The sequence below is a fragment of the Phacochoerus africanus genome, chromosome 14, assembly GCF_016906955.1.
Source record: "Phacochoerus africanus isolate WHEZ1 chromosome 14, ROS_Pafr_v1, whole genome shotgun sequence".
NCBI lineage: Eukaryota > Metazoa > Chordata > Mammalia > Artiodactyla > Suidae > Phacochoerus > Phacochoerus africanus.
This window is the reverse complement of record NC_062557.1, coordinates 25,039,606-25,055,056: the sequence shown is the minus strand read 5'-3', so window position 1 is coordinate 25,055,056 and position 15,451 is coordinate 25,039,606. Positions and strand designations below refer to the sequence as shown.

General features: G+C 56.7%; 2 protein-coding genes across 3 annotated transcripts; both read left to right on the top strand.

Annotated features, from left to right (window-relative positions):
* The first annotated feature begins 760 nt into the window (after window positions 1–760).
* HOXB9 (homeobox B9) lies at window positions 761–6,359 on the top strand. The gene is made up of 2 exons (XM_047758384.1): window positions 761–1,610; window positions 4,269–6,359. Exons 1-2 carry the CDS (start codon window positions 1,094–1,096, stop codon window positions 4,502–4,504), a joined length of 753 nt encoding a protein of 250 aa, XP_047614340.1. The 5' UTR covers window positions 761–1,093; the 3' UTR covers window positions 4,505–6,359.
* A 6,010-nt stretch (window positions 6,360–12,369) lies between these two features.
* HOXB8 (homeobox B8) lies at window positions 12,370–15,189 on the top strand. Of its 2 annotated transcripts, none has more exons than XM_047758387.1 (3): window positions 12,370–12,480; window positions 12,759–13,230; window positions 14,031–15,189. In XM_047758387.1, the coding sequence occupies exons 2-3, from the start codon at window positions 12,807–12,809 to the stop codon at window positions 14,333–14,335; spliced, it is 729 nt and encodes a 242-aa protein (XP_047614343.1). In that variant the 5' UTR covers window positions 12,370–12,480; window positions 12,759–12,806; the 3' UTR covers window positions 14,336–15,189. The 2 variants fall into 2 exon arrangements, with proteins under 2 accessions (XP_047614343.1, XP_047614341.1); XM_047758385.1 differs by having other exon boundaries at window positions 14,028–15,189.
* Window positions 15,190–15,451: the final 262 nt, after the last annotated feature.

Genomic DNA, 15,451 nt, shown 5'->3' with positions numbered 1-15,451 from the left:
CCTCTCCCCCTTCCTCTGACCGGGACCAGAGAGAGGCTTGAGAAACTTAAAAGAGCTTTGACTCGTTGTATGAAACTCTTTTGGAGGCTCAACTTTCCAGGGCCTGATGAATCTCTGTAGCCCCCTGTGGGGTCTAAATTTCAGGACAGCTAAATTTTAGGACAGGATCTTTGGACACACAGGCCCTTTGATTCCCCTCTCTCCTCCCTCAGCTACTGAGGGGTCAGAAGACGTTCTCAGGCCCGCAAACCTCCCAAACTAGTTACAGAGTGCCCCCCTCCAGCGCAGACAACAATCCTATAAAATCCCAACTTCTCCCCCATCCCCTTCACTTCATCTCCAGTGGCTTGCTGCCCTGCTGTTGTTTAATAAACATCTTGCGTCAAGAGGATAGAGAAGAGGAAACGAGGGCCGGCAGGGGAGAGTGGAGGTGTGTTAGTGGGGGGAGGGGGAAGGGACCACCTCCTCTTTCTTTAATTACGCTGTGGGCCTCTCCGGCTGCTCCCCAGGCTGGGGCTCCCTCTCTCCCGCTGCCCTACACTCCCTCTCTCCCTCTGGGATGCGCCTGGGGAGAGGGCTCCATAGCCAACGTCCCTCTCGAGGCAGCCCGCTGCTTTCCCTCCGCCTCTCCTCCGCCTCCGCCGCCCCACGTCGAGAACTGCCCCCCCTTCCTGCAAAAGGGGGGGGGGGAGGGCGGCCGGCAGCTCGGGCTGAGGTTACGTGGCCGCCGGAGCCCTGACGTGATAGCACATTGCATCAGCATAAAACAATCCATCCTCGATATGGAATGCGGTGCGGACGGATGACAGCGAGAGCGCAGCCCCCTCGCCCGATTGATTTATGTCGGAGCTGACGCTTTATCAGGCAGTCGGAAAAACTTTGACCAATCATTTTGCAAGGAGCGCTGAGCCGGGCTGCTCCACTGTACTTTGTTGGCTGAGAAGTTGAGCAGGGGGTGGGGGTGGGAGGGTGGGGGGCTGGGGGGGGTCGCGTCCGAAAGCCCTCACACCGGTCTGGGTGCCACCTCTCCCTGCTTGGGCGCCGCGCGCGAGCGCTTCCCTTCCCCCTGCGAGCGCCCGGATAATGTCTGAGAATGTCCATTTCTGGGACGCTTAGCAGCTATTATGTCGACTCGATCATAAGTCACGAGAGTGAGGACGCGCCTCCAGCCAAGTTTCCTTCCGGCCAGTACGCGAGCCCCCGGCAGCCGGGCCACGCGGAGCACCTGGAGTTCCCCTCGTGCAGCTTCCAGCCCAAAGCGCCGGTGTTCGGCGCCTCCTGGGCGCCGCTGAGCCCGCACGCGTCCGGAAGCCTGCCGTCCGTCTACCACCCCTACATCCAGCCCCAGGGCGTCCCGCCGGCCGAGAGCAGGTACCTCCGCACCTGGCTGGAGCCAGCGCCGCGCGGCGAAGCTGCTCCGGGGCAGGGCCAGGCGGCGGTGAAGGCGGAGCCGCTGCTGGGCGCGCCTGGGGAGCTGCTCAAGCAGGGCACGCCCGAGTACAGTTTGGAAACTTCGGCGGGCAGGGAGGCCGTCCTGTCTAATCAAAGACCCGGCTACGGGGACAATAAAATTTGCGAAGGAAGCGAGGACAAAGAGAGGCCGGATCAAAGTAAGTTATAAAAAGTGAGGAAATACCCAGGCCGAAGGCCAGGCGAGGGGGAGGGGAGGGGAGAGGCAATAAACTGCGGACAATGTGAAGGGAAACCGCGGCTGTGACCGGAGAGCGAGCGGGGGCGGAGGGAATTGGGAGGAAGGAAGGGAGGCAGCTGGGTGCCCCAGAAGGGGAGACTGAGGCCGCCGGCGGAGCGCCGCCCCCACTCCTCCAAGTCCAGGAGGGACCCGGGGCGCAGGGACCAGCTCGCCGCTCTCTGGGCCTCCCTTTCCCCGCGCCCCGGAGGTCCGGGCAGAAAGCCCGGGAAGAGGCCGCCGGCCGCCGGCTGGGAGAGGAGCTGGCGGGGCCAGGGAGGCAGCCGGCGAGGCCGAGAGCCCGCGCGGGCCGGGGCGGGAGCGCACCGGGCTTCCGGGCATCGCGCGGCTGGCAGAGCTCCCCGCGCCACGCGCACACCGTAAAAGCCGGCCAAGGGGAAGTGGGAGGGGGCTCATTAGGATTTTATTTGCGATGCAACAGCTTGGCGGAGGATTGTTCCTAGCAGATCTCGCTCAGTAGCGGCTCAGGGTCCACAGCCGGCGCCGGGAGGGGCGGGGGAAGCCCAGGACCGGGTGACTGAGCCCCCTCCCCGGATGCGCCGGCCCCTCCCTGGAAACCTTCCCTCTGGTCACCCCCTCCCCTCCTTGGCATCCTCGCCGGGATTGCCGCTTCCTTTTCTGCGGTCCCCGCTGCTCTCCTTGGGGCTCCCTAGCTCCAGCCGGAGCTGTTCGCCTCACAGGGAGTCAGGAAATCGCTTCCGAACTTCGGGGCCGACCGGCGGCCGTGGAGAAGGAGTGATCCTGCAAGGACCCTGGGGAGAGGAAGGGTGGGGGAAAGAGAGGCTTGCAGAGAGGCGGAGAACTTATCCCCCCAAGGTAGTTTCCCACCGTCTCCCACCCCTCCAAAAGCACCCCCGCCAGGAACCCAAGTCTGGCTAATTTCCAGGAGGTGCTGCCTGCAAAGAGGGGCGGGAGCGGAGTCTCGGATCTTTCATTTTTAAGGTTGAGAAGGGCAAATCGGTCGGGGGCTCTTAGCCCCCAAACAATAACCTGCAGGCTAGTGGGGAAAAGCCCTCAACCCTACCTGTTTTTGGAGAGTGAGGGTCAGATTTTTAAATCTCTGCTTTACTCTGCTTGCCCCGCCGGCTTTCCCACCCACAGAGTGGCCCACAGGCCTTTGCCTGCTGGAGGGTAGAGAGCTGTCCTGCTTCCCTGATATTTCCGTGGGGTCCCACCGTCTCCAACCTGCCAGGTTGAATCGCAAGAGCTGACATTAGGGTAACACAGGGCTCTTCCCAACCCTCCCTGCTCACACCTAAACAGACCTCACCCCCCACCCCAAGCCCCCAAACTCTGCCTGGAAAGTCCATTATTGCAAGGCAGCAGTTTGGCTGGGATCAATTATTAACAGTTTTTTTCCTCTTTCATATTTAATGCGGCTGCGGGTCCCATCCCAGACAATCACATTAAGGAAATAGCGCTGCAAATTGGTAAGACACGGTACTTAGTGTAGGATGAACCAGATTATTAATATTATTTTTTTGAACTATTCAGGGCTTTTCATTTGGGGTGAAGGAATCTAGCAGAGGCTGAGTGTTATTTTTAATTGGCTCTGCTTTATTTGGCAACGTTTCTGAGTTTAGGGGTAAGGAGAAGAGAAGGCTTGATATATTTTTGTTCCCCCTCCCCCATTCCACTTAGTCACCCCTTTCTCTGTTCCCTTGCACTGCATGGAACCAGTTGGAGTTAGGTGTGCCTGTGCCCTGAAGGACTTCTGTTACCCCCACTTCTGTTAATCCCACCTTGGGATTGGAGCAATCTTGCTTCCCAATTTCCCTGAACTTGCTTTAACCAAACTGCGAGCTGAGCAGGGGCAGAAAAGGAGACTATTGCAACCATAAGTTATCTGTGAGCCCCCAGCGCTCCCTTGTCCACAGGCTGGAGTTGATAAATGGTTGCAATTGGGTTGCATGTGAATTGGAGTGTGCTGGATGTTTGCGTCTCTAAATGTGAACCCACATTTGCCGGGTGTGTGTGGGGGGGATATCTGGATGGACACACATTTCTGCTGCCATGTGGCCCAGAGACACAAGCTTGTGGTCAGGGCAGGAAGGTGCAGTTAAACTGGAATGGAATGCCAGGAGGAGCTGTGGCTGAACAGAAGCCACTCTCCTCTCCCCTAGCCCAGTCCTTCTCCCACCTCTCAGACCCAGAGCCAAAACCCTGCTGCCACTGTCACCACCCCTGGTTAGCCTGGAAGTGCTGGTGGGGGAGGGGGCTTTAGCCAGGCTGGGCTCGGTCCTGAGTCCTAACCAGTCTGGACCCAAGTGGAGAAAGATACTGAGAGAGACCCTCAGGCAGGCAAAGCGTTGGAAGTGCTGGCAAGACTGGCACAGGTTTGGCCCAATCCTGTCCAAATAACTCTCACCTGGAGGTGTCCATAGTAACTCCTGGCCCATTTGGGGGAACCTTTCTGGGAACTTGAAGGCCCAGGTGCCCCTTTCTCCAATGCAAGATGGGGAGTGGAGACCCAGGGGTGCAACCCTCCTGGAAGGAGAACCTGGGGCCCTTCACCCTCCCCTCTTTCCGTTCTTTGATTCTATCGCTGCTTCTCTTTCAGCCAACCCCTCCGCCAACTGGCTGCACGCTCGCTCTTCCCGGAAAAAGCGCTGTCCCTACACCAAATACCAGACGCTGGAGCTAGAGAAGGAGTTTCTGTTCAATATGTACCTCACCAGGGACCGTAGGCACGAAGTGGCCAGACTCCTCAATCTGAGTGAGAGACAAGTCAAAATCTGGTTTCAGAACCGGCGGATGAAAATGAAGAAAATGAATAAGGAACAGGGCAAAGAGTAAAGTCTCCCCCCGCCCCCCCCCCCCCCCGCCCCGGCCCTGCCCACCCCTTCCCCATCTCACGCTTATTTATAAGTGATGGCTGCTGAGCCAGGGCTGTCTGGGATGTATTCAAGTGAATGGGGAAGGGGAATCTTTCTCTTCAAAGTCCTTCTGTGCATCGAAAGCCTCTCTCCTTTCCTTTGGCCTCACCTGGCCTTCTCTTCTCCCTGGGCCTCAGGAGGAAGTTCCGTTGATTTAGAAAGTAGTTGTAGTTGGGTCCTGAGAAGATGATGGGCCCCAAGGAAAGAGAGCCCTGAGTAGAGTCCCTAGAACTCTCCTGATTTGGGGGAAAGCCCTAGCCCCTCACTTTCAGCCGGTCTGTTCCCCCACCCCCACCCCCGCCCCTACCCCTGCCCCTATCCCAAAGTCACCCAGGGACTCACCAACTGCACACAGCCCAGCAGACACCTGCATGCATAAAGCCTGGAGCCCGCAGTAATAATGGGGGACAGCTCACCATCAACACTCTCATGAAGCGACACCCCAAATGCAGATCATCATACCCCCAATCTGGAAGAACAGCCCGCAGACCATCAGGCAAGCCCAGGTTTCACCCCTGATGCAATAGCCACCAAGATGTCCAGAGACACATGCCTCAATGAGACACTGCTGCTCAGAGGCCTCAGCAGCTCAACACCATCCCCATGGAATCCTGAACTCTGCCAGGGGCATGGACTCAAGGGCAAGTGGGGTTAACTCAGCCCCTAAGCTGGTGGGCTAGGAAGGGCAAGGAAAGGCAGCGGTGGTCTTCTGAGAGTCTCCTAGGTTTTATGAAGGCATCTCCCCACCCCACCCCACCCCTGCACCCCCACACACGTTTTGCTGCAGGAAACTTTAATTCTGCATGTTGTTTTCCCCTCCTTCCAACAGAAGGAGGTCAGATCCTGGGTTGTAAGCCTTGACAATGTCATCTTCCCATTCACCTGTGCCCCAAGTGACAGAGACTGTAGCTTCTGCTCTACACCAGCCCCCCCCCCTTCTTCCGTATTCCCCCAGCTCTGCAATCGACTCTGTTCGGCCAGTCCACCTTGCACCGGCCAGTCAAGCCGCCCCTGTAGAAAACACACTTCCGCCCCCCTCTCGGCCAGCGCTACCCTTCCGTGGGCAGGAAAGCCAGGTCAGGAGAACCCAATGGAGAATTTATGGTGAATCGATTCCCCGGGCTCCTTTCCGGAGCAAGTTGTGGAGGACAGGAAGGAGCAAAGGCTCCCCAGCTCGGCTCCGGCTCCGGCTCCGAGCTTGTTGACTTGTTCCTCCCATCCGGCCCAACCCGACCCGTGCGGAGGAGCCTCGGGCTTGGCAGCTGCTGCTCCAGCGCAGAAGCGCAGAGACCGGCCCTGCGCCCGGCTTTGCCTCTCGAGACTCAGGCCTGGATGGCGACCTGAGCCGCCGCCGCGCGCACTCTTCTGGGAAGCGTCCCGCGTGCTAAGGAAAGAGGCGAAATCGCATCTAGGCATTAGGCCGGAGAGCTTACGCTGCTTCCCTTTCCCTCCTCCTGTTACCCCACCTCTCCAGTCCCCTTCAATTCCATGGACTCTCGCCCCTGCTTCTCCAGACCCTACAAGGGAACATTCCAGTAGAACTTTTGTTTTTTCTTTCTTTTTTTTTTTGCTTTGTCGGTGACAGTCGTGAAATTGTGCTGTGTTTTGTGATTTCTTTGGGGGTGATTGTCTCGCCTGTTTTCAGGTGTCGCTTATATGGGAGGGTTGTGGGTGGGAGTGGGGAGGGCGAGGGGCTTAGAGCTCTGATTGTTTGTTTTGGAAGAAAAAAAAAGCAAGAAAAAGAACAAAAAATATATATCACTCTAGAAACTAAACCTCTCCTTGTGTCTCATTCTGTGTTGGCTCTCCTCACCTGACCAGAGGTAGAGGTCCTAGCTCCAAGACAGTGGCTTGGAAGAGAGACTTCTGTGCCCAAAAGGCTTCTCCTTAGACCTTGCAGGATGAGAACTGGCCCAGACCCAAGCTCCCAAGACCTTCACTTAAACTGAGTGAGAGCTGGGAGACTGGAGGGGGGAGAAAAGGAAAGATTGGTGGTTCGGGGAGAGGTCTGGGTCTGCAGTGGGGTCTTCCCCACCAATTCCAGAGCCAGAGGAAAGGCCAGGCCTGCCCTGCCACCCCCTGGAAGCAGGTCCTCACTCAGCTGGCTGAGAAAGTCACCTTGGTTTGTGACTTTAAAATAGCAAGCAAGTGAAGGAGGTAACTTCCTTCCATTCCCTGCAGCAGAGGGACAGGGTGTGGATAGAGGCCTCTGGAAGGCCAGGCTGTCCTTTCTTCTGCTTAAAAAGAGTCCACCCCTTAGGGTTTTCAATGCTCACCTGGAGTTGGCGCCTCCAATATGAGCCACAGGGTAGCAGCCTTGGTGTAAAGCGGGTGGATTGGGTAGGGGTGGAGGCCTGGGGAGGCAGCTTCTACAGGCTGGGAGGGAAGGTTGAGTGTGGAAGAGAAATGTTTCAGGAGAGGAGAAAAAAAAAAAAAAAAAAACCTTCCCAGTCGGACCCCAGAACTAAAATCAGTTTCAAGAGGCACCTTTCTGGCCCCCTCAGATTGTGGTGTCCCGGCCAGAACCTTGAATGAGGAGCGCTGCTGTTCTCGGCAGCCCGGCCGTTCTCACCCAGGCGCTGGGATTCCGCTTCTTCCCCGGGCAGGTGCTGGGGAGCTGGCCTCCCGCTGGAGCATCCTACCGGGCCCACCCAGCGGCGCTGCAGTGCCTGAAGTTGGGATGGGAGTGGGGACAAAGCATGGTTCCAGTGAAAGGAGCCTGGAAGTGAAAAGGCCAGGCCTACCCCTCTCCAGCGAACGGAAGGATGAACTAATCGGAGAGACAGCAGGAGGCGGGAGGACGCAAAGCTCCGGGGTTTGGCAGAACCCCGATCTGCATCCTCCAAGGAGGGTTCCATTCGGTACCAAAAGTGAATCTGCCTTTAGAGCTTGTGTAGACTAGGCTGCCTCGCCAGCCTGGGCTCCCAAGACCCAGCCGGTGCAGAGAGTGAGCTGAGAAGGCTGGATTCCGCCAAGAGGAAACACAAAAAGTGAGGCAGGAACTGGACGGAGTGCTGCGGGGTAGGGGCGAGGGTGCCAGGGGAAGCCTCCAGCGGCGGCGTCTGGGTCCCCAGCCCGGGGTGGCTTCTTTAAAGACAAACAAAGGCTCGGATGCGGAGGCTCGGAAGCCGGAGATGGGGAAATCTGCTGTCATAAAAGAGAGAGAGATTCAGAGAGAGAGGGACCGGGAGAGTGCGAGACAGAGAGAAGCCGGGGGAGGAATTCAATGCCGTGTGCGCAGCAATAAAAGAATATGACCGCTATAAAAGTTTATAGCGTATAAATTTCTGAAGGTTAAGAAACTAAACAGCAGCAAAGCAAACAGTGAGGGGAAACTTTCCGGAGCTGAGAGAGCCACAGCTGGGCCTGGGCTCCCGGCCCGGCCGGCGAATGAGTGGGCCTGGCTGAGCCGCCCCCACCCTCACCCGCCTGGGTCGCGGGTCGCGAGGTTTCCGGGGGCCCCAGGGGGCAAAGAGGGGCGAGGAGGGAGGGGGGAGGGAAGAACACTTTGTTGTCACAAATGCTTCACAGAACGCAATTGGGACTCTTGCCTTTGTTCTTCGCAACCCCCCCCCCCAATCCGGCGTCCTAAAGAGAAGCCCCCAGCACACGCGCGCGCACACACACACGCAGGTCCGGCGGGGCCAGACGTCTGGGCGCGGGCAGCCTCTTGATCCCTTTACAGTCCCGACCCACCCTCTCAGGGCTCCTCACCCTGCAGAAAAAGCCCAATTGTTTTCCCTCAGAATTTCAAACAATCGTGTTGGGTTTGAAAAGTGCTCGCCTCCCCCTTTTACGGGCCATAAAGGGCGCACTGCTCCGCGCGGTCTCCGCCCGAAATTACGGTCTTGAGGTGGGGGCTAGGGAACAAGAGGAAAAAAAAGCTTCTAGCTTCCCATCCTGTCGCCTTGAGTTTTGGGGTTTTTTTTTTTTTAGCCTATCCGCACAATTTCCTGAACCATTTTTTAAATTTCTGATGCCTTTTCTCTCGTCTGCACTCGTTTCCCCCCCCCCCCTTTTTGGTAATAATGAAAGTTTCTCCGGATTGTCGCCGCGGTGCCAGGCTGTCGGAGAGGCTTGGGGGAGCCGGTGGAGGGGGCGCCTTTTCTCAGTGCGGCCGCTAGATGGCACACTTGCTCCACCTGAAAATCCCCGGCGCTGCGGCTGCGGGCGCCGGCGGCTGCACCTCGCGCCTCGGTCCGCCCTGAATCTACAAATTGAGCGCTATCAAAAGTCATGAATAATTTGCGCAGAATAAAAACATAGGGTTAATGAAGGTCATTTTCCCCATTTTATAGATTTCAGATGTAGTGGGGTTGACACCCCCTCCCCCTTAAACGACCAATTTCTGAATTTCCCCCGGAGGACGGCTCAGGGCTTCTCACCCAGTTTCTATGTTCCGTGGGACAAAAAATGCATGACAACGGTGGATAATAGTAATAATAGGAATAGTGGATCCAAATAAAAGAGGAGGATTGGTTCAGGAATGTGAGGTTATCCGGGGAGGTGGGCGAGAGGAATGTCTGCGGATGCGGGTGAGCAGGTCAGGTGAGAGGGGTGAGCAGCAGCAGAAGGTCTGATGGAGAGGAAGCAGCCCCAACCAGCTGCGGGATCCGGGAGAGGGAACCGGGTGAGCCAGCCCAAGGTGGGGGTGGGGGCAAATTGGGGGAAAGGGATCCATGGCTTTGGTGTGGATTCGGAGGTGCCCAGAGCCAGCGGGGCGGCTCCATAGTACGGACCAAGGCTCCAGAGCCTTTGTATGTGGCCGGGGCTGGGCGGGGCGGCGCCTGGCGACCCAGGCGCGGGCCAGGGTCTCCCCAGCACGGCGAGATGAAAAAGGCTCCGATAGTTCCTTGGTTGTTCTGGGCGCTCCAAGTTGGGCCGCCAAAAGAATGCGTTTTTCGGATGGATGTGGGGACAGGCGCGGTAGGAGCAAGGTCTCGGTTCTCCCCGTGTCCCCTGGCTTTCAGGTGTGAGTTCTGGTTCCTTGCGCCCAGGCCCCGGCCCCAAACAAACCTGGGGAACACCGGTCCTTTGGCAATTTAGCAGCTGGAGGCCTGGATTCCCGGCATTTTTCGTTCTAAGATATGCGCGCTGTCAGCTTGCCCAGAGCCCCCTCAATTCCAAATCTCCCATTTCATCCGGCCCGGGCCCCATCCGTGCCCCCCATCCGGACAAACCTGCACTAGAAATAGACCCCCCCCCCTTCCTTAAAACTAGCCCCGCGGCAGCCTCTCCTCTCTTCCCCCAGGACCGGGTGCGAAGAGGCAAGCTGACTTTCTCAACTTGAGTTTCCCTAATAAATCTGCGCTCCGTTGGGTGTTTATAAATTATCTCCTTGCTCTTTCTTGTTTTTTCTTATAATAGAAACATTTTCCTTCCATCAGGAATTTCTGGCACGGTGTAGGGATGATTTAGAACAAGCCATTGAATTTCTACCTCACCGGTGAGTCCTCAGATCATGACCATAAAATCCCCCGCACTTGATAAAAATGTTCGCTTCGGCAACAACTTAACTCTGCCTTCCGCTGCTTCACCGCCCCTTCAGCCTGGCGCTGAAAATTCAAGACACTGGTTCGCTCCCCTCCATTCCTCTCTCTCTCTCCGCTTCCAGCCCCTCTCCCATTCTCCGGATTCACTTTGAAAGGTCCGAGTGGCCCCGCTGGTAATGTCCCCTTGGAAAAGGTGATCTGTTCATTTTTGCAAAGGTTGCAGTGAGTGGGATCCCCAAAAGGCACCCCTCCAAAAAGCAGGCCACTCTCTCGTGAGTAGACAATAGATCAAATGTATTTGTAAAGCCTCCACCTCTGCTGCTAGAAAATTTCTTTCTCGCTCTCCTTTCCTTCCTTCTTTCCTTTCCTTTGGACAATAGACAGTGGACAGTGAGTCACTTTAGGAGGCCTTTGATTTGGATCCTCAGATTGTGGCCTTCTAAAGCCTGGCCACCGTTGTCAGTAGGCCCAGTAGGCCAGGAAAGGCAACTGACATTGAGAATGTGGCACCCAGTCAACTGTGGGTCCTACAGCCTGGGTTCCAGGCACTAGGTCCACAGGTCTGAAGGGAGAGCCGGGTTTAACTAGAGGCTGCCAAGGAAAGAGGGGGAGAAAATGGGGAACTCAGTGGCCTTGCTGCATCCAAATACCTTCTACCCCAAGGTCAGTTTAGGTAGTGACAGTGGCTCAAAGGATGGTGAGGGCCAAAAAGTGCCTCTCCTCATATACACATTCTGCAGTCACTGCCCAGGACAGTGGGCACCAAGGCCAGGCACCTGGAGCTTCAGTGCCCAACGGTGGCCTCCTTGCTCTTCCCTCCCTCTGGGGTGCTGATGGGCCCGGCAGGGCCCTCCCACCCAAGGGTGCTGCCAAGGGTGCTGCCTGGGATGTTTGGGAGCCAACTGAGCTTGGTTACTGTGTCCCAAGGCCTGGGTGCATGACAGGGGCAGCCTGACTGGGTGTTCCTCTGCTGGTGGCACATCAGGCTGCTCTGCCATCACACAGAGTTGGTTTCCCAAAGGCTTGAAGACTGGGCCCCAGTACCTTCTAGAGGCCCCCTCCTCATTCTAGCACCCTACTCTCAGGCCACCCCAGGTTGTGTAAAACTGCATAATCTCCATTGCAGGGTGAGTTTTGCTCAGGTCCTCATCACTGCCCATCAGCCAGAAAGTTTCTTTCTTCCTCCGGGTGGGTACCTCTGGGTACCCTCCCAGACCCCTTTGCCAAAGAAAATCCTTGTTTGTTTAATGAGGGAAATTTGGTGAGTGGCCTTGGGGAGGCAGAGAGGGGCAGCTTGGGGGCTCCGGAGAGGGAGTAAGGGCAGGTATCCCACAGCTGAAGGAGGTGGAAAAAATCTCACAAAAGTCACTGCTTGCACCAAAAAAAAAAAAAAAAAAACCCAAAACTCATAATCATTCTCATTTCAGCTTTGTCACCCCCACCGTGCTGCAGTCGGGCGGGCGGCGGGGGCGATCGAAGCTGCAGTTTTATAGCTGTAGAGGAAAGAACTCGTAAAATGCTAACAGCTTTTATGCGCTGCGGCATAAACAACAACAGACTCGGCTTTATTGCGTTTTATAGTTTGTTAAAGAGTTTACAGCCGTTTTTGGGGGGCCGGTTACCCAGCCAATTCCCTCCACACGATAGTTAAACCTTTATCAATAATAAGGAAATTGATCATTAAAGCTTTAAATATGACTACCTCGTTTGTTTGAAAATATGTTTAGGAGAGGAAGCTGTATGATTTGATAACTTGTATTAAAATACCAATTACATTTATAGGACCTTTTAAAACTCGGCGCAATTAAACCGTGTTCTTTTACATTTTTCCGAAGCGACCCTGACATTTAAAAAGACTCCAACTGCCTCGTTAAAATCGCGAAATTAACAGCGTGCCTCCGCCTGGCGCGCGTTGTGTATGCGTGTGCGTGGTTTTTTCCGTGACTCCCCCACATCAGTCTTTGGGGGTGGTCTGCGAAGGTATTTGATTTGTTGTGAGGCGAGAGATATCTCATTAATGTAGGTAGTTAAACAGATTTAATCCGTATTCAATCTCTCTCCCCCCTCCCCCCCTCCCCCTCTCCCCCTCTCTCTCCCTGGGTGTTTTTTTCTTCCCCTCCTTTTTTTTTTTTTTTTTTCCCACTCTCTCCTCACTCCCTGGCGCTCTCTCGCTCTAGCTCTCTCTCTCGCTCGCTCTCTCTCGCTCTCACCCTCGCTCTGCGTTCTGTCCGGGAGGAGTACGGAGAAGCCAATAGGATGCGGGGTCTCTAATGGATGCAAATGATCATGAAAAGACAGTGCAAAATATGAAACAACTCATTTGCAGGGAAGTAAATCACCGAAAACTGTTTATGAACTGGCATCCCTTCTTCGAAATGTAAAGCGAGGACCTCTTTAAGTGGCGGTATATTTTTGTTTGGGGGGTGGGGGGTGGGGGGAGGGCGAGCGAGCCGCGGCTGCCATGCAAGCTTAGACTTTTGGAGGCTTCGCTGTCCTTTTCTGTTCCTGGAAATCACAAAAAGTGTGGTGGCTTCGAGATCTTCTTCGCCTTTTCTTTCTTTTCTTCCCCCCCCTCCTCCCTTCCCCTCTCCTTTCCTGGCGAGGGTGACTAGGAGCCGGCGAATCCGCGTTTTTTTCTCTCTCTCTCCCTCCCTTTCCCCCTCCCCACCCCCTCCCCAACAGCCCCCAACTACAGCCGCCGCCGCCGCCGCCGCCTCAAAATTCAATAAAATGAGCTCTTATTTCGTCAACTCACTGTTCTCCAAATACAAAACCGGGGAGTCCCTGCGCCCCAATTATTATGACTGCGGCTTCGCCCAGGACCTGGGCGGCCGACCCACCGTGGTGTACGGTCCCAGCAGCGGCGGCAGCTTCCAGCACCCGTCGCAAATCCAGGAGTTCTACCACGGGCCGTCGTCGCTGTCCACGGCTCCCTATCAGCAGAACCCGTGCGCCGTGGCGTGCCACGGGGACCCGGGCAACTTCTACGGCTACGACCCGCTGCAGCGGCAGAGCCTGTTCGGTGCGCAGGATCCAGACCTGGTGCAGTACGCCGACTGCAAGCTCGCCGCCGCCAGCGGCCTGGGCGAGGAGGCCGAGGGTTCGGAGCAGAGCCCATCGCCCACGCAGCTCTTCCCCTGGATGCGCCCGCAAGGTGAGCTCGCGTCGGGGCCGGCGCGGGGAAGGGAGACCTGGGGCCCAGGCCGGGCACGGGGCCGGGCAGGCCGGCGCGGTTCCTCCAGCTCCTGGAAGACGTGCTGGCTCCGTTCAGATTGCCTCCCCTTCCTTCTTTCCTCCCTGCGGTCCTTCCTTCCTTCTTTCTTTCCTTCCCTTTCCCCTTCTTTCTTTTTTGTTTCCCTTGAAGGAGGTAGCTCAGCGACATTTCCTGAATCCATAAACCCCTCACCCTGCCTGAATTTTCTTGTGCTTCCCCTCCTTTTTTTCTCTTTTACTGTTTTATGGGGGGTAGTGGAGAATGGGTGGTGGGAGCGGGGGCGCTCAACTTTTGCACTTGTCAATTGCTTTATAGTTTAATTACCCTGAAGAAAACTTTTCTTCTGGGGCAGAGGCTCTGGGGGCTTTTCAAGGTGGGTCCATTCGTCCCCATCTCGGCTTTTTTATTCTTATTCCCCCCCCTTCACATCCTTCCTTCTAAAGTTTATGGCACTTGTAATAGATTCAACCACCCCCGCCCAACTCTCTGGTGCCGGTTACCAGGGGAGGGGGGCTCTCCTTTCTGGCTCCCTTAGATGCAGTGGTGTCTGATGCCCCCTCCCCCCACCTCCGCTGACCGCGGCCTCCCAGCGCCCCCGCCCCTGCGCAGGGTAGAAGGTCCCCTGCCCTTATTATACTGGTCTCCTAGGCTGGTTCACGAATCTTCCAACCTTCTCCGTCTCTGCCCCCTCCCCCACCTTCCCCTCCCCTCTGTCTCGCCCTTTCCCCCATTCCCAGCAGCCGCCGGACGCAGGCGAGGCCGACAGACCTACAGCCGCTACCAGACCCTGGAGCTGGAGAAGGAGTTCCTATTTAATCCCTATCTGACTCGCAAGCGGCGGATCGAGGTATCACATGCGCTGGGACTAACAGAGAGACAGGTCAAAATCTGGTTCCAGAACCGGAGGATGAAGTGGAAAAAAGAGAACAACAAAGACAAGTTCCCCAGCAGCAAATGCGAGCAGGAGGAGCTGGAGAAGCAGAAGCTGGAGCGGGCCCCGGAGGCGGCAGACGAGGGTGATGCGCAGAAGGGCGACAAGAAGTAGGCTCCAGCTGGGACTGCCAGGGCCGCGGTCGCGCTGCGTCCGCGGGTCCCCAGACCGCGCTGCTGTCGCCCGCCCCCGCCCGAGAGAGCTCTGGCCCCGCGAGCGGGGCCGGGAGCCTGGCCTCCCACCGCAGCGTCCCCGCCGCGCCAGTCCCCGCTAGTGGTAGTATCTCGTAATAGCTTCTGTGTGTGAGCTACCGTGGATCTCCTTCCCTTCTCTTGGGGGGCCGGGGGCGGGGGGAGAAAAAAGGATTTTAAGCAAGGACTCCCTCGCCCTGCGAGGATGAGCGGCTGCGGCCTGGCTGAGCCCCCCCCTACGCCCCCGCCCCATGTAAAAAGCCTCCTTGTGCAATGGTCTTTTTTTTTCCTTTGAACGTGCTTCTTTGTAATGACCGAGGTACCGATTTCTGCTAAGTTCTCCCAACAACATGAAACTGCCTATTCACACCGTAATTCTTTCTGTCTCCCTCTCTCGCTTTCTCTCTGTCTCTCTCTCTCTCTCTCACCTCGTCCTCATTCCGGCCCCCCCCCCCCCCCCCGCGCTGCCCTCCCTAGCTCGCTGGCTTTTTCTCTGGCTTCTGTCTTTTCCTCCCCCCCCACCCCCCGCTTTGGTTTGACAATTTTGTCTTAAGTGTTTCTCAAAAGAGGTTACTTTAGTTAGCATGCGCGCTGTGGGCAATTGTTAAAAGTGTTCTTAGGTTTACTGTGAAGAGAATGTATCCTGTATCCGTGAATTGCTTTATTGGGGGGAGGGAGGGCTAATTATATATTTTGTTGTTCCTCTATACTTTGTTCTGTTGTCTGCGCCTGAAAAGGGCGGAAGAGTTACAATAAAGTTTACAAGCGAGAACCCGAGACTGGCTCAGCCCGCGCTCCTCATTTGCTCCCGGCGCCTTGCAGAGCTGGGGGGAGCCGGGCACCCGGCTTCTGCGCCCGCCTGACCAGGCCGCGAGAGGAGGGGGCGGGGGCTGGAGGCAGGTGGTGCGAGTCCCTGGGCCCAGGGGCGCAGGGGGTGAGGGAGGCGGCTGCGCGTGATTGGAGGAGAGAGGAACGAGGGAGGGGAGCCGAGAAAAACCCCCTCCCTTCGCGTTCCGAGGCTGCCGGCCCCGGAGACCCC

What these genes read in the sequence shown, in the direction of transcription:
- HOXB8 (XM_047758385.1), top strand. Translation starts at nt 12,807, where the DNA reads ATGAGCTCTTATTTCGTCAACTCACTGTTCTCCAAATACAAAACCGGG. An exon ending in CCCCTGGATGCGCCCGCAAG is followed by an intron (nt 13,231 to 14,027) that starts GTGAGCTCGCGT and finishes CCCCATTCCCAG; the next exon opens with CAGCCGCCGGACGCAGGCGA.
- HOXB9 (XM_047758384.1), top strand. Translation starts at nt 1,094, where the DNA reads ATGTCCATTTCTGGGACGCTTAGCAGCTATTATGTCGACTCGATCATA. An exon ending in CAAAGAGAGGCCGGATCAAA is followed by an intron (nt 1,611 to 4,268) that starts GTAAGTTATAAA and finishes CTTCTCTTTCAG; the next exon opens with CCAACCCCTCCGCCAACTGG.